The sequence below is a fragment of the Paramormyrops kingsleyae genome, chromosome 8 (assembly GCF_048594095.1).
Source record: "Paramormyrops kingsleyae isolate MSU_618 chromosome 8, PKINGS_0.4, whole genome shotgun sequence".
Classification (NCBI taxonomy): Eukaryota; Metazoa; Chordata; class Actinopteri; order Osteoglossiformes; family Mormyridae; genus Paramormyrops; species Paramormyrops kingsleyae.
In genome coordinates, this window is record NC_132804.1 from 7,005,521 (window position 1) to 7,021,615 (window position 16,095).

At 43.5% G+C, this 16,095-nt stretch overlaps 1 protein-coding gene across 3 annotated transcripts; it reads right to left on the reverse strand.

Annotated features, from left to right (window-relative positions):
- Window positions 1–5,018: 5,018 nt before the first annotated feature.
- On the reverse strand, window positions 5,019–10,255 carry LOC111855028 (suppressor of cytokine signaling 2-like). 3 transcript variants are annotated; one of them, XM_023833611.2, is made up of 3 exons: window positions 9,692–10,255; window positions 7,627–7,883; window positions 5,019–6,501 (listed from the first exon to the last, which is right to left on the reverse strand). In XM_023833611.2, exons 2-3 carry the CDS (start codon window positions 7,874–7,876, stop codon window positions 6,032–6,034), a joined length of 720 nt encoding a protein of 239 aa, XP_023689379.1. In that variant the 5' UTR covers window positions 7,877–7,883; window positions 9,692–10,255; the 3' UTR covers window positions 5,019–6,031. The 3 variants fall into 3 exon arrangements, with proteins under 3 accessions (XP_023689379.1, XP_023689380.1, XP_023689381.1); XM_023833612.2 differs by having other exon boundaries at window positions 10,160–10,249; XM_023833613.2 differs by lacking the exon at window positions 9,692–10,255 and adding an exon at window positions 8,591–9,685.
- Window positions 10,256–16,095: the final 5,840 nt, after the last annotated feature.

Genomic DNA, 16,095 nt, shown 5'->3' on the forward strand with positions numbered 1-16,095 from the left:
CACGTGGAGCATCTGTGTCCTGTGTTGGATTACAAAGCCGCCCTGTTTTTCTCCAACAAAGGCTGAGAATGTAATATGTTAGCAAGCACCCCCCCTCCCCCCCCCCCACCCTCCAGCATGCGAGCACTGAAGGTCAGCCTGTTGGAGGCAGCGGACTCCAGGAATCTTCATTCTAGGAACATAGTGAGCCAGTCCAGGAATTAATCTCTCCTGTGCTCGACAAGCTATTGGCAACGCCCCCCCCCCCCCAAGGCTGTAGCCGGCACGTACATCCACAGACCTCCTTTCTGAGCTCCCACCAGGTGACTGTGACAGCCGCCCCTTCCCCCCCAACCAAAACGCATCTCAGTCCATCTCCCTCCAGGCAAGGTCCAGTCAAACCTGATCTGGGCAACCCAGACCTGCTTGTGCAGAAAAGTGCTGTGTGGGGATTCGCTTTTTCACTGTGCTCTCGCGAGCTCACCTGACACCTCGCCCAACGTCATCATAAACCGGCTCTGCTTGCTAGACACGAGGGTCACATCCACAGCAGAGAGCTGTGTGTGTGTGTGTGTGTGTGTGTGTGTGTTTGCAGCAGCACAGGGCACAAGGCTGGGGTGCCGCCTGGATATAGGATGTATATCTGACATACATACATGCTTATTGATTAACCTATAAGCTGATTTTTTTCACCAAATGTCTGCAGCGTTTTTGTACTTTCCAGCACAATTTGAATACATACAAAAAAAGAAAATATGAGAATTGTTTCTCCTGCCTGCCCTGCTGCCGCATCACGGTTCATCTTGTTGTCGGAAGCAGCACCAGCACCTGCCTGCCCTCTACATTTAGACTTGAATCTTAAAATTTGCACTGTCTAAATTAGGATTTTGCCACCTTGTTTATTTGACTTCCTCTGCGGGCCCCTGGAGGATGGGCTCCCACTTTGAGTCTGGTTCCTCCCAAGGTTTCTTCCTTCTATGGAGTTTTTCCTTGCCAGTGTCGTCTTTGGCTTGCTCACTGGGGGCTTTGGGCAGGCATAATGTAAGGTGCTTTGAGGCAATGTAATGTTGTGAAAATGCACTATACAAATAAAACTGAATTGAATTGAATTGAATTGAATTGAATTGAATTGAATTGAAACGAAGCGAAGTGAAGTATAACATACTAAAAGGAGAGCCCAAGTGTTGGGTTGCCGATGATCTAATTTGCATAAAATTGGGGCTGATGCAGGGGCTCCTGTCCCCCTTCTTTTCCTATAGCCATACGCTGACATCAAGCTAATGGCCACCTGGAGAGCAGCTGGAGCAGAAGTCATTCTTATACTCAATAACCAGCCCCCCCCCCCCCCCCCCCCCCAATTCACCAGAACCCAGTGACCTCTCTTTCCATTACAGCATCAGACAAAGGGTGACAGGGGGCTCTGGAATGAGGGGCCTTCCCAGTCTGTGACACTCTGAACCACTCTGCATTTCTCAGAAATCGGCCCAGTGAACTGAAAACATGCACACACACACACACACACACTGGCGGACACACATCAAACACACACACGGCACCATGGAGACGCGGCTCCACATGAAGACGTGGGTGGGATGTTAAGTATCCACTTCAAAGAGGGCAGCATCTAGAAATGCTTTAACAATTAAAGTCTACATGTAAGCACTTCACACAAGGTCTACATTTGATTGGGGGAGGGGAGTTTTTTGCATGTTTGTGACAAATTCTCTTAAACATGTAATGTCGAGCAAACTTTGGATGTGTACAACTCGAGAATCCGCTGTTGAGGAAAAGGAGTAACTGTTTTTTTTGTTTCCACTTAAATTGCTGATGGTATGACTAAACAGTTCATATTAAAAACCAGTGTGTGAAATACGGAGGGTCCGACACACCCGATTAACCCATGAGACCCCCTGAAAGCCTCAAAAGCAAAATTTCAAGGGGGTCTCAAGATCGGTTTTGTGCAACAATAGGGAGATGGGGAACCCCCCCCCCCCTCTCTCCTGAATATTGACGGGTGTTTCGCACACTGTTTAAAACCCTTATCAAACCACCTCTGTTAAATATTTTAACACGAGTAATACTTTAAGCAAACTGCAGATATTGAGTGAAAAGAAAAAAATTGATTGTAATGTCGCTCTAAAACAAACTAACCCCCCCTCAATCATTTCAACCAAAAATACTTCAAAACTATGTAACAAAGATACTTTTTGATCTTTTAAAATTGTTTCATTGCTATAGACTGTTGGGCAGTCTTAGCTCATAAAATCATATCAATATGTATTATTTACGTTAAAATATATACTTGCCTATATACACAGGAAAAGCTGTAGAGGTGGAAAGTTCAGATTCAGAAAGGAAAAATCCAGACCAAGATTTTGTTTCAACCAACCAGTTGTGTATAAAGAGTCACAGTCACAGAGTACCCAACTTTAGTTAGTTTGTTTTAGAGCGACATTTAAACATCTTTTATTACAATCAATTTTTTTCTTTTCATTCAATAGCTGCAGTTTGCAAACAAAACTGTAATCCATATGATAGCTTTATGTTTATATCTGGATATTCTGTGTTTTTATAAAATAGATCAAGAGATTAGTGTTGGGAAACTTGAGATAGAAGGGGATGCATTAAAAGAACAGACAACTAAACAGGTCGAGCTTTAAATTTAAGGAGGCATCTTAACCTCTACACTGCCAACCCCCCCCCCCCCCCCCTGCAGTTTTCCAGCATCTGGTCCAAAACCAAAATGGAAACGGCCTCCATTGATTAACCAGCAGTGAAAGCAACCTCATACGCTGCATGGACAATTAATGCAGAAAAAAAAACAGTTCTGGGAATAACACACACGGAACGCTATAACGTCAGGGGATGGATTTAAAAAGTCGGCCGTTTTCATTGAGAAAAGCACGACCTTCGTGCTGAAGACCGGGGGTGTCTCTCTCTCCCCCGGTTACCACATTAAACAGCTGAATAGGGCTGTGCTGGCGGTGAATCAGCAGCGTGTTTGTGTATGCGAGCGACCCGGGATGCGTGCAGACCCGGTGCGCTTCTGCGTATCAGCCTTTGTTTGTTCTTCTTAGAAACGCATAAAAAGGCCCGTCTGATTGCCTCTCACTGGCCTTCCTCCCCCGCCTCCGTCCCTCTCGGCCCCGTGCTTTTGTTGCAGACCATATGCATTGTTTTGAGTTCCGCACATAAAATGGAAAAAAAAAACCTCCCTTTTCCTAGAAATGCAGAACCCTCTGCTGGATCTGGGTATCTTGGGGCCAGGGAGCGATTAAAGTCTGTTAAGTGACAGCAAAGCATCTCAGCTATGTGCCAAAGCCCCGTAGACCTGAACACACACCCAGGGCCTCGCCGTCCTGTCCGTCCTACTTCTCAACAATCCATTATTATGGTAATTATTTTACCGTATATCTCTCTAGCTGTTCTTCAAAACCCTTCTCAGTCCAGGCGTGTGTGTGTGTGTGTGTGTGTGTGTACATACAGTACTGTGCAAAAGTCTTAGGCAGGCAAAGAAAATGATGTTTAGATTATCCTCATGTTGGGGTAAAACTATGATATTACTCCTGTGAAAGTGTGTCAGCTTAGCCATTTCAGAACCTCTGCTAAAATCACCCCAGTATTTGCAGCGACCGTCCAGTGCAGCCATGTATTTTTTGACTTGGCCACTAGCGGACCTCATGCAGCTAGTCAATCTGTCACTGACTTTTTAAACCAATGTATTTAATTATTTAATTGATCTGTTGGTGAAATTTAACAAAGTCATGGAACGGCTGAGGTGCCCCTGAGGAGAGGTTTGGGAACTGAAGCGGTGTTCATCTAGCCGTCCAACTAGATGTCAGTAACTTTGTAGAAAACAGAAGAAATTAGTTTTTATTGTTTCCCTTAATTTGCATATGTTCTAATGTTAAATTGTGTTTTTTGTTCTAAGCCAAAGTACACTTGTTACCCAGATAAACAGCTTTAAACATTTCTTTGGACTGCCTAAGACTTTTGCACACACACACACACACACACACACATATATAACTATATCTCAATGTTGGCAAACTTTGACAACAAATCATTTATCTATCCTTCCATTGCTACAAGATGAGTCTTTTTGTCACACATACATTGAGATTTGTAAATGAAAAGCACGCCTGACAGAAAATATCCTTTAAGTCCAGAGCATAATCAGAAATTGGAAAGTATGAAAACAAGATTTTACTACATTTGAGGTGTCAGAGCTACGGTGGCTGGATTGGGACAAAATGATAATAACAATATGTGGTACCTCTTTACAATAAGGCTCCCTTTTGGCTTGTAAATGGTAGTAACTCATTAATAAAAATAAAACTATGTTATAACTTGTTTAAAGTTGTGTATTAATAATTTACAAAGTGTTACAACCTAATTAATTACCAGATTATAAACCATTCATAAACTCTTTATATGGGCAGTCTTATTGTAAAGTGGCACCCAATAATGTTAATAATAATAATCTATCTCGTGATCTATATGTATGTATAAGTACCATGGAGAATCAAAGCCTGAATCCTCACCCATCCCTGGGAAGGATGTCAGTCCTGTTACAGTAAGATGGAAAAATGTTTATTATTTGGTAAATATATATCAAATTGTAAACATTGTGATAAAAGTGAACTTTGTCCTCAGTGTAACCTTTGCCTTTCAATGGCATCTTAATCAGTTAACAAATATTCTGTATGATCACATGTTTTATTATGTTGAATTATCTTTATGTTTTTTAGGGATGACTTTAAAATATAACCACATGAAGTTTGCAAAAGTGTTAGTCAAGCATAAGCATTTGCCTGGGCTCTGCAATTTTTCTCTTAGTAATAATGTTTTCCCACAAACACCAATGTTTTGGCTACAGTAATTGAATCTGTACTGTAGACATGCAAGCTTTTATTGAGCAAAAATATTACTTTGAAAAATCCAAATTTGAATATGGGCCATTGTAAAATTAAACACATAATAAATTTTCCCTTTAGCACCCAAAATAACCTAGATGTATAAATAAAAACACAAGTCAATCCATTTGTACAGAATGCTTTAATTTTAGTTTTGCTTACTGATCATAATGAACCAGGGTTGCAAAGAAAACATGATATGTAAAAAACACAATATGCATGTTAGTATAATCATACAAAAGGAAACCTGTATATGGCTGTAAACCAGGTTCTTAAATATAACCAAATGACTAAGGAGGGGGTAAAGATTTCTCAAGACTTTTAACATGTAACTTACCTTTGGTTTGACAAGTGATCACGAGGTGGACAGTGGTAACTGTTAGCTACAGAAGTGTTTGTACAAATGTACACGGCTTCATGTTTGAGGGAAAAAAATCAACCTTTTGGCTAATTCTAAGAAACACCCACACAGTACAACTTAATTTCTTTTTTAGAATCACAAATTATAATGAATTGAACTGTTACCTAGGTGACAGACATAGTCTCTAACACTTGATGTTTTATGTTTTATGAGCTTGGTTTTCAAATAGTACCATTTTTTCTCTTTGGAAATAAGTTTTATATTAAAGTAACTTATAGAAAGTGTTGGGAGGGTCATTCTCAAATATTAAAATGTCAAATTCCAAAGGTTTCTACACACTGTGAAATTTACCACAAAATTCCTGTGTTGGATTAACTGCTTTGAAAACACCCAGAATTCTGCAATTCCATGCGAAACCCCTCACTGCAGGAGCATTCACATAATTTTACTATGAATATTGTGTTACAGTCCTTTCAAAGAAATGCCACTGGTCAAACTGAAGAAGTACACAAAGGTGTCGAAGTAACACATTCCTGTTTTGTCTGAAAAGAAGTTTCTCTTGATCTGTAACTTCAATTGTTACGTGAAAAAGAAGTCTTGTAATCCCCTCCAGTTTGGAAGGTTTCATGTAACTGCATTTTACAATTAAAAACAAAACAAAGGACGCCACAAGCCTTCCTCTCCCGGCTAAGGCTTGTAGCATCCAGTGAGTCATCACAAGGCAGCAGTTGAAAAGTGCACTGAAAAAATTAGGTCCTCTTTGGGGGCAGGTGCGCTAGAGTGAAAACGGATAATCCTGCAAGTAACCCTTCAGTCGCTGGGGGAGAGGCAGGTCCTGGGGGCTGCATGAGTGGCGGTTGATGGTGATACGGCACAGGTGCTGCAGGCTGGGGGCCGTCCTGCAGAGGGGGCGGGTGAGACGGAGCTGCAGGCTGCCGTCCAGGCTCTCCTGGTCGGGCCATGTGTCGCCCCCTGCTGAGCTCTGGGACGCCACTGCATAGTGCAGCACCAGCTCCACCGCGCCGGAGAATCGGCGCAACCGGGGACGCGCTACGGCCAGAGAGTCAAAGCCGAAGGCGCCGGCCGAGTGTTCGATGCGCAGGTGCGTGGGGCCCAGGCTGGTCTTCACCGACAGCGTGAGCAGGTACCCTGGGTTGGAGCTGTCTCGAAGTAGGAAGGTGCCCTCCAGAGCTCCGCTCAAGACCTGCTTGGCCTGGGCGGCTGTGAGCGAGCCCCAGTACCAGCCTGGAGGGGGGCAGGGGGGCAGACAGAGACTCCAGTCAGAGATGGAGGGACAGGATGGAGATCACCACGGCCCTAATGAATGACACACAAACGACCGCAGAGAGCATTTCCTAACAAGGGGAAAAAAAACAACCAAAGTCCTCTTAACGAGATGACAGCAAATATAGAAAACTTATACTGGGAATCTCTAGGTTTCCAGGCCGTGTGCGATGTGGGGACTCAGGATGGAAAACAGGGCTGGACTAATGCGTTAAACAGTCACACGGCCTTTGGAAAAAATGTAAAAAGGGATTGTGTCACATTGTGAAACATGGTGAATTGGACGTATGTGCCAGCTGGAAACTCTGCCACGTATTTTTGTTTCTCTTCCCTACTATTTTTAACCTGCTTTTTTCCTTATTCCAGTTTGTCACGCAACATGAGTTTTTATGGGGGGTGGGGGGGGGGGGGGGGGGACATTCTTGCCGCAAGGTTTTAGGGTCTGCTAGCTATCTCACCATTCATCCTGCTGGTAATTTACACCTGGAACACCCACCCTTAGCACCCGGTAATGCCCTGTTAATACTCTAACAGGTACTATTAAACTATTACAGCACAGAGAAATGAGGAATGAAATCAGGCTGAGCCTGCAGCTCCCCCCCCTCCCCACATAAACATAGTTTGTCCAATCAGGTTTTCTGTTTCTACTTTCCACCCACAGAAATAAAGCAATTAAAACTGCGTAAGACATAACGCGCGCGCGCGCACACACACACGTTTGTATTCATATCCCTCACACACACACGGATTTTTATTAAACTGAGTTTTTGTCAAATTGTGGAGACATTTGGTCCCCATAGTTTAACAGATACATGACCCACACACACAGGCGCGCACGAGCGCGCACACAAACACAAAATCACCAATACCCTGAATACGATGATTTCCATTACCAATGAAATCATTGTATTTTTCCATTATTTAATAAGAAACCACTGTAGTTTTTAGGTGTGAAAAGTGTGGAAAGAGAAAGATAGTGTCTAAGCTGTGAAAAGGGGACACATTTTAATACATTCTAAAATCTTTACTGCCGTGGGTCTCCAGAACCAGAGCTGCCGGCATGGTACTCCTTGACAGGAAACTGACCGGACTCCCGGAGATGCGCCATTGCTCTCTCGACGCGGCCAGCATCCTCTGTGGGATCTTCTGACGTCACGCCCCGGCCCAGGCTCTTAAAACGAACCGGGACGGCGGTCTTTTCCGTGGGGGCATCCGGCAAGATCATATGGTCCGTTTTGATGGGCGCTGCGGCGACGGGGACCGGTCCCTTTTCCCGGCGCTGTAGCGTCTGGATGTCAGCCTCTTGTGTTTTTGAAACACACTGCGTGTGACCCATTCAAAATCTGCCTCCCCACCCAAACAAACACAAAAATGTAACAAAAGTAAAGAATATGAGTTAGTCCAAAGCACATTGTGTCGGTGTCACGATTATATTAACACTAGAGAAAGACTAATTTAATAAGTAATATTTTAAAAATATTGCCTGTCTTTTGTCCATGCATATTAATATTTTATGTAACATATTAGAAACAAAAATATAACAAGCAAGATACTTCCAGTAAATTTAAAATGTAGCCTAGTGAAATGTTCCATTAAAAAGTTCCGTAAAATATACATTTCCAGATAAAGATAAAACCTGAATGCATATGAAAATGCGGGATTGTATGAAAACAATTTGTATTAAAAAGAGTCATTTGCACCCCCGCCCCCCACCACCACACACAAATGGCACAAGAAGAAGATAATCCAAGTAGGAAATGGTGGTAACAGCTAGCTGCCATTTATACAAACTAGAACTAGTGGAAGCTGGGCAATAAAACTCTGCAAATTACAGCGTATTAAACTGCTAAATTCGCGTATGCGCGAGGGTTAAGGACGTTTTCGATCATTCTGCCCAAAATTGCTTATGCCGATTAAAAGTTTAACCCAGTCAGGCTGCTTCACTCCATGTTGTTTGACTTTTAGTTTAAAAAGCAGAAATATCAGGATTATGGAGTGCGCTGTTGGGGCTTTTGGGGGGCTCTCGAGAATTTCATTTGATTTCTCTCACCTACGGCTAGGACTACCGGTGATTTTTTTAAATCCCCTATCCCCCCTCCCTCGAAGACCTCTAGAAGTCCTTAACGTATTTGAACCTCTCTCTCCAATGCCCGCTAGAACTCAGAAATTACAGTATGTGGGCTAACAATTTCAGGGAAATTAAGTGTTCCTCATTTCCTTAGAACTGGGCAAATATTTAAAAACGCTATTTTGCTTCATAATACGTAATCTAGACTTCTGGACTTGTTAACGCACTATGCAGACTCCATTATAAATGTTTAACGGCACCTATTAAACCAGATTAATATTCCACGACAAGCTGTCACAATGACTGAAAAAGACGGTAGTACTGACCAATACCCATACCTGACTACCTCTGCAAAAAGGGGGGTATCAAATGTAGATTGCTGTTGTAGTTAAACAAAATGTATTGAAATACTTACAGCAAAGTGTGTTTAGTACACCAAAAGAGACTATACTAAAAATATACACAACAAGCCTATAGCACAATCACGAAGATGTCCAATTTGTACTTAATTTGTACTTAATTGTCAAATTTGTCAGAATCGATCCTTAATAATAATGTGAAACGTTCTTCTGTAGTCTCGGTAATCTTACTGAAAAATGACTATATACATTCAGACTCATTCGTAACTTTGGTGTTTATGTTAAAAGGGAGGGGTTTTAAAAACAAGATCAGTTAATCACTAATTAAACTATCTCAGCAGGACAAACAGTGCATATCAACGAAGAGTCCCAAATTCACCGTTAATGCAGACGATAACATTAATTTCAGAGAACGAATTCCATGAGCTTTTCCTGAACGCAGGGCGTTCGCGTAACTGGAACAAGCGATAATTTTAGTATTTTTATGGCTTTGATCGATTCATGGCGACCCGTCGCAACGAGCTTGCGTTTCCGCTAATATTACATTATTTTTAAAATCAGAATGTAGATCCTCTGGAAATCTCGCAATTATCCGCAATTAACTTATTTTGTTATATTATTTATCACAAGTATAAAAGTCTAATTGTCTATGCTTGCAGATCAGTAGTTACAGCCGATGCATTAAAATAAGAAACCCAACTTTCAACAAAAATAACTATCTCACCTCTTCCTCTTCACTCTAGTCAATGCTATGACCGGCGTGTCCAAGCACCGTGGGACGTCAAGTGTACTACAAAAATGGTTTGTTTCTTTTCTTTCTTCACATCCACAAAAACGACGCGAGTAATAAAAACCTAATTAAATAGGTGAGTGCTGGTGTAGTAATTAAGAGAGAAATTTGGGGAATATAACGGGTTAAAGCCGACAGGTTGACAAAGCCAGGCAGTGTTTTGCATGGAAAAAGAGTAAATATATGAGCGCTAAACTGTCAGTGTTCACGTAGCTGCGAAAGGCAAGTCAGGCTTTTTCGTCGCACTCTTCCCTTCCAGCGAAAGTGACTTGACTGCACGGGCTCCAAAGCGAGCCAGCCTTCTCTTTTAACTTCGTTTTTTCTTTTTATTTTTTTTAACAGACTTGAAGCAGACACCGAATAAGACGTAATATTTACTGATATTTTAATTTAGTTCCGTGCCTGTTGTCGGGCCCCTGTTGCTTGGCCTTCTGTGGACTCCTGTTTGCCCATGTATACTCCAACACACCTCTTTCCAGGAACATTCCCAGAAAGACGAATCACGTGATCCTGGCTTTGTTCTGGCGCACTTCCACCAATCAGTACCCTAGACGATGAGGTCATCAAGATTTTTTTTTTCTGGATCTCGATACAAAACAAAAACGGGGGGAAAAACCCTAACCATAACACAGATAACCATCCGGCAAATTCCTAAAAATATTACTGTAGCCACTTTACCAATATTATGAAAGACTCAAAATATTTGTTTGTACAGGATTGTGGTCATCAAGTTAGGATGAATTGTATGTTTTACAGATGGGGGAATTGCTCTGTCATAGTCTTAGGTACGGTTTAACAGTGGTTTTAAGCGAGTTCGGCTGGACAGTTAATTTTAGTTTTTCACCCGCAGCAGCGTTTTAAGTTAAACCTGGTTGCTCTGCAAAAGGTTACGGGAGTTTTTGTTATTTAAACAAAATCTGCTTTAGACACTGAATTATTGATTTATACATTTCTTCATTGTACTTTATGTTATCTGAAATATATATTATTAACAGTTAATAGAAATACAACATTTTAGACATATACAAATTACGTTAACACATAAAACGGAATGTTAGTCTCCCCACAGTCCACTTCCATTTAGGCCAACAGCGATCAATAAAAAAGGTTAAGTACAGTGATGGACATTAATTCTGTGACCACCGTAATGATCCCTTTTATTAGTATACAGTTTGCCTACTTGCGGTGTCAAATAATGTCATCACAACAGTTCTATCAATATGTAGGCCTATATGCCTTTAAATTCCATATAATCCCCACCCACCAACTGTGCTTCTATGGAAATGAAGATGAATTAAATTTTCTTTTGATGACATGCACGTTACATTTTGTCAAAAACAAACGCAAGGCTGCAGTAAAGGTAAATTTATCACGTGTTTAAGCAACGACCATCATTCCTTAAATCACATCTGAACCGTGTGGAGATCAAGTTTAAGATAACCTGCAGAAAAATGACCTCTAGTGGCAGATGGGTGATTTTTTTTAAAAGGGGCACAGCAACCGGATTTAATTTAAAACGCAGCTGCGATTTAAAATGCATGTCAGAAGACATAGCAATGAACATTATGATGAAATCACTTAAGAAACTCTAAACTGCAGTTAAGCTAATGGCAGACCAATTGCCCTCCATTTCTCTTACATAAATTTTTTGCTGCAATGCTGGTTCCAAAGTACTGTTTACTACAACTACCAACATGCCTTCTGTGGTGTAGATCGTATATGTAAATGTGATTTTCACTCTGGCAGCATGTTGTGAATAAATCCGGAACTTTTAAATAAAGAGTCTGCTCTTTATTATTCAAATCATGCCTTGTACCAAACTTACTACACTGGTGTCAGGAGTGGTATTTCAGATTGTCAGTAAAATTGATGACCTGATCCACTAACAGAAAGAGATCCTGGGATCTGAGCATCGTGCCTTCCTGGGGCAATCAAACAGAACTGATCCAATCAAACAGCACTGTGAACACTGTGAAGCAAAGAGAGCTGCAGTTCCGTATGTAGATGCATCGCCAAGTTGCACAGCAAGGTGAAGACATCCGTTATGTTTGCCCACTACAGCGGACAAAAGTCCCTGGAGCCCTACCTTGTACAAGTGCATCTAGCAGCTTGGCACACTCCGTGGAGCAATGCAGAAACGGACCTCTGCACCTACCACTGGCACTGGAAGGGGAAGAGCTCCAAGCCCTGACCACTGATGACCAAGGGGACTGCGGTGCTCTGGTGGGGGTACTGGAGCTGCAATTCAGAAGAAACCATGAGGAGGAGGCTGGCACCTTGGTAGAGGTAAGACATTGTGACCCTGGTGGTGTTTGTGGTGGATGTCCGCCTCGATGCATGTAGGGGTTACCTGTGCTTCCCCAGTGCCATGCAAAATAAACTGGATCTCCATGCCTTTGCCAAGGCAGTGGCTGCACTAACAATATTCAGCTGAGGGTGTCAGCTACACTCGATAAATCCTGACCATAGTGGGGAGAGCAGAGGATATCCTGTCCCCACCCATAACATCACACAGATCGCCAACCACCCCACACTGCTTGCTATGTCCACCGACGAGCCCCTGCCCCCATGTCTTCAAGTGGGCCAGTTGATCCAAGAGCGTGGCCTCTACCTGGACTGTATGGCAGGGGTGAGGACTCGAGTCATGGCTCACAACTCAACTTGGAGTCAAGTCACACAAATTTGATCGACTTGGCAAAACTGATGCAAAGACTTAGATTTGAGGGCAATAACTTGAGACTTGGACCATATGACTTGAGAAGAAGAGGTTATAGACCCCCCTCTGCATACCATAATGTAATTTTTTTATGTAATTTTTGTGTAAATTTACTCTCTGCTGTCTGCACTTTCAACTGGCTGAATGTAAGGTCTCCTGAGATAGTTTGTTGGAAAGATGCATCACTCCCTGCATATTTATGTATGTAAAAACTGTGTGAGGACAACCATGAGGACACTTTCTTTTCAACCTATCTCTGAAGAACCTATCCTATGATGTACTGTGGTGGGTTTTTGCTGCAGTAAGTTTTAATGGCTGAAGGTAAGAAAACTGACATAGGTAGGGAGTCAAAAGACATGACTTACAACTGGACTCGAGTCACAAATTTGATTACTTGTGACTTGACAGCATAAATGATGGAAAGACTTTGACTTGACTTAGACTTGAGGACAAATGATTTGATACTTGATGTGAACTGCAATGTTTTGACTTGAGACTTGACTTGGACTCGCCAAGGAAAGACTTGTCCATATCGATGGTGGTGCAGGAGGTAGTGCTACCGTTCGGCAACCGGAGGGTTGCAGGTTTGAGCCCTGGGTCCTCCTGACTCCATCGAAGTGTCCTTGAGCAAGACACTGAACCCCAAATTGCTCCCGGTGTGCAGGTTGGCGCCTTGCATGGCAGCCTTCGCCACCGGTGTGTGAATGTGAGTGTGGATGGGTGAATGTGAGGCATAACTGTAAAGCGCTTTGGTACTTGTAAGAGTAGTAAAAAGCGCTATATAAATGCAGTCCATTTACCATATCCCTCCTGTGTGGTGGAGGATACCCACACAGGGTCAACCATCACCCTCACTTGCCTGGGCATCCTCCTTGGCACTAGCCCTGCTGAGGTGGCAGGCAATCCAGATCTGACTCATATCCATCACTGGCATTGGAACAATGAGGGGGACATGATTGCTCCGCATTACGCTAGTGGGACGGACCACAGAGCAGGAAGTCCATGGGCCTGGTCCTGGTCAAAAAAAAGACAATGGTAATGACTTGGTCTCGGTTTAGGTGGTCTTGACTACATCATTACTGCTGCCCTGGATCAATGATGCACTGGATTGCATCACCAGATTGATTTGATTCTGCTCCCTAGACCTCTGAAGTGGCTATTTGCAGGTTAAACTGGCCCTGGATGACCAACCTAAGACCACATTCTCCATTGGTCAGGGTCTATATCACCTTCCAATAGATACTATTTGGGCTCTGCAATGCCCCCCACTATCTTTGAAAAGTTGAATGAGTGAGTGCCGGCCCACATCACCTGCAGTCTCTGCATCTGGTGGACACCTGAAAGGTTGTGGCAGTGAGAAACTAGCCTAACTCACTGAAGAAACGTTTAGCCTTAACAAGGCTGAGAGGGTGGTGGCTTACTTTAGCCGGACGCTAGTTGCCCCGAGCAACTATTACATGACCTGTCATAAACTCGAAGCTGTCATCCAAGCCTGTCACCAATTCTACCCTTACCTCTGTGCACAGTGCCTCCACCAGTGAACATCCATACATCCTTCACCTGGTTGTTAAGCTTCTGCAACCCTGAGGGACAATTGGTTTGCTGGCTGGAGTGAACTCTGAGGTCAAATCCTGGACCCTGATGCCCTATCTTGTCAGCCCTGAGAGACACATGACTGCCGTCACTGCTGCCGCGCTGAGCTGGAGGGCACCAGTGGTGAGGGACTAGAGGCCATTGACTGCCAGCAGCTGTGGGTGGAGCAGGCAGGTGATCCAGTGCTGCCCAAGTCAAGGGCTGTGTGCAGGCGGGGAGGTGGCTGGAAAGGAGGGAGGTCTCCGCTTCTGACCAGGAGACCAAGGGCCTTTATTCTCAGTGGGAGGCCTTTGAGGAGCGCAACGGGTTGTTGTGCTAGCATTGTTAGTCTCCAGACAGTGATCTGGACCCTGGTGCAGTTGTTGATGTCCCAGAGTCTTCAGTCCTTGGTCCTGCAGGTAGTACATGACGTGACGCGAGTCAGGCACATTGTAGTGCTGAAGGTGCTGGGCCGGCTGCAACCAGGACATCATGCTATTCATCCACAGCTGTGACATTTGCACTGGCCAGAAGAGACTGAGCCACCAGTCCTGAGGGACACTGCAGACATATCTAGTGGGGGTGCCGACGGAGAGGGTTGGGGTGGACATGTCGGGCATTTTTCCCCGTAGTTCCTCCCTGAATAACTACCTCCTTGTAGCTATGGATTATTTTACCAAGTGATCCGAGGCACATGCGGTTCTAGACAGTGACCTCAGCCAAGAAGCTCATAGAAGTGACAAGGAGCAAAACTTCAAGGTTTGGGTGTTTGGTGAAGTCAACAAGCATCAGGGCAAAGCGAAGACCCGCACAACCCCCTTTTCACCATCAAAATGATGGGTTGCAGGAGAGGTTTAATCACACGCTCGACACACAGCTCACCATCCTGGTCGCCCACCACCAGCATGACTCAGACCACCACCGGCCCCTGGTCCTGTGGGGAAATCAAGGGGAGGTACAGTAGAGTACTTGGCGCATGCCAGCTACATTGAAGTTCAGGTGGGAGCTGCACTCACCAGTGGATTTGGTGTTCGGCCCACCTACAGAGCTGGAAATACCAAGGGAGCCAGGTATGTAGTTCCTGTGTTGCATCCCTGAGCATCTGAGAGAGGTGCTCAAGCTGCTTATGGTGCACACAGCTGTGGGCAGGACATTAACATGAGGGACACCCAAGCTGGACAGCAATTGGAGGGATTGGTGAGATCCATGAGCATCTCTCCAATGTGATTTGCCGCTGATGGCTACCTGAGCAACTGAGGCTGAGGTCCTGCACGGGGATCGCCTGGCACCATATCGCCCCCTGGCAGCCGGAATCGTCACAATGATCTTCAGAACATGCCGAGTGTAGCTGTCTTTTATGTAATCCTTACTGACATCCTGCAACAAGTTCATATCAAAAGCAACACCGATAGCTAAACTACTATTTAAAAAGTTAAATGATGAACGTCTACTAATGCCCTTCAGATGTCACCTGAGCAAAACCCTTAACCCCCTGCTGCACAATGTTATAAAAGAAGTATCAATTTGTATCTTTGAGGGTACAACACCCTAGCTTTGGACCTTTTAGACTAATTTAAGGTACAAAAATGAACTCGGATGAACATTTTTGTACCATTTTGGGTACAATAATGTTGTTTGTACCTTTGGGAACAAAACTGTACCTAGACTGTACTCTTTTTTCTGACAGTGTACAGGTGCAGTGTAGGTGGCTGCCCTTCACACTGGTCCCCAAGTGTGGGCTGGTCTGTGTGTGCCTCTTGGAGTGAAGGATGAGGTAGGTGAAACGAGAATTTCCTCACAGGGATCAATAAAGCATCATTCTTCTTCCTCATCAGAAAAGATTTTAAACATAACGGTTTTACATACAATTTGTGGTTTATAAAATATACAAGCAGCCAATCCAATTTTAATCATAATTAGTTATAAACCAAAAACACATTACTCTATTAAAACACCTACTTTGAATCAAAATATGGATATTGGGTATGGATATGATTTTAACAATAATGGATCACCGTGAAAAAACGCCGGACACCAGGCACATAAAACA

Bases quoted from the DNA above. Each gene is read 5' to 3' on its own strand.
- LOC111855028 (XM_023833611.2), bottom strand. From the start codon at position 7,876: ATGGGTCACACGCAGTGTGTTTCAAAAACACAAGAGGCTGACATCCAG. The intron at 6,502-7,626 runs GTCAGTTTCCTG...GCCCCCCTCCAG, and splicing joins GGCGCATCTCCGGGAGTCCG to GCTGGTACTGGGGCTCGCTC.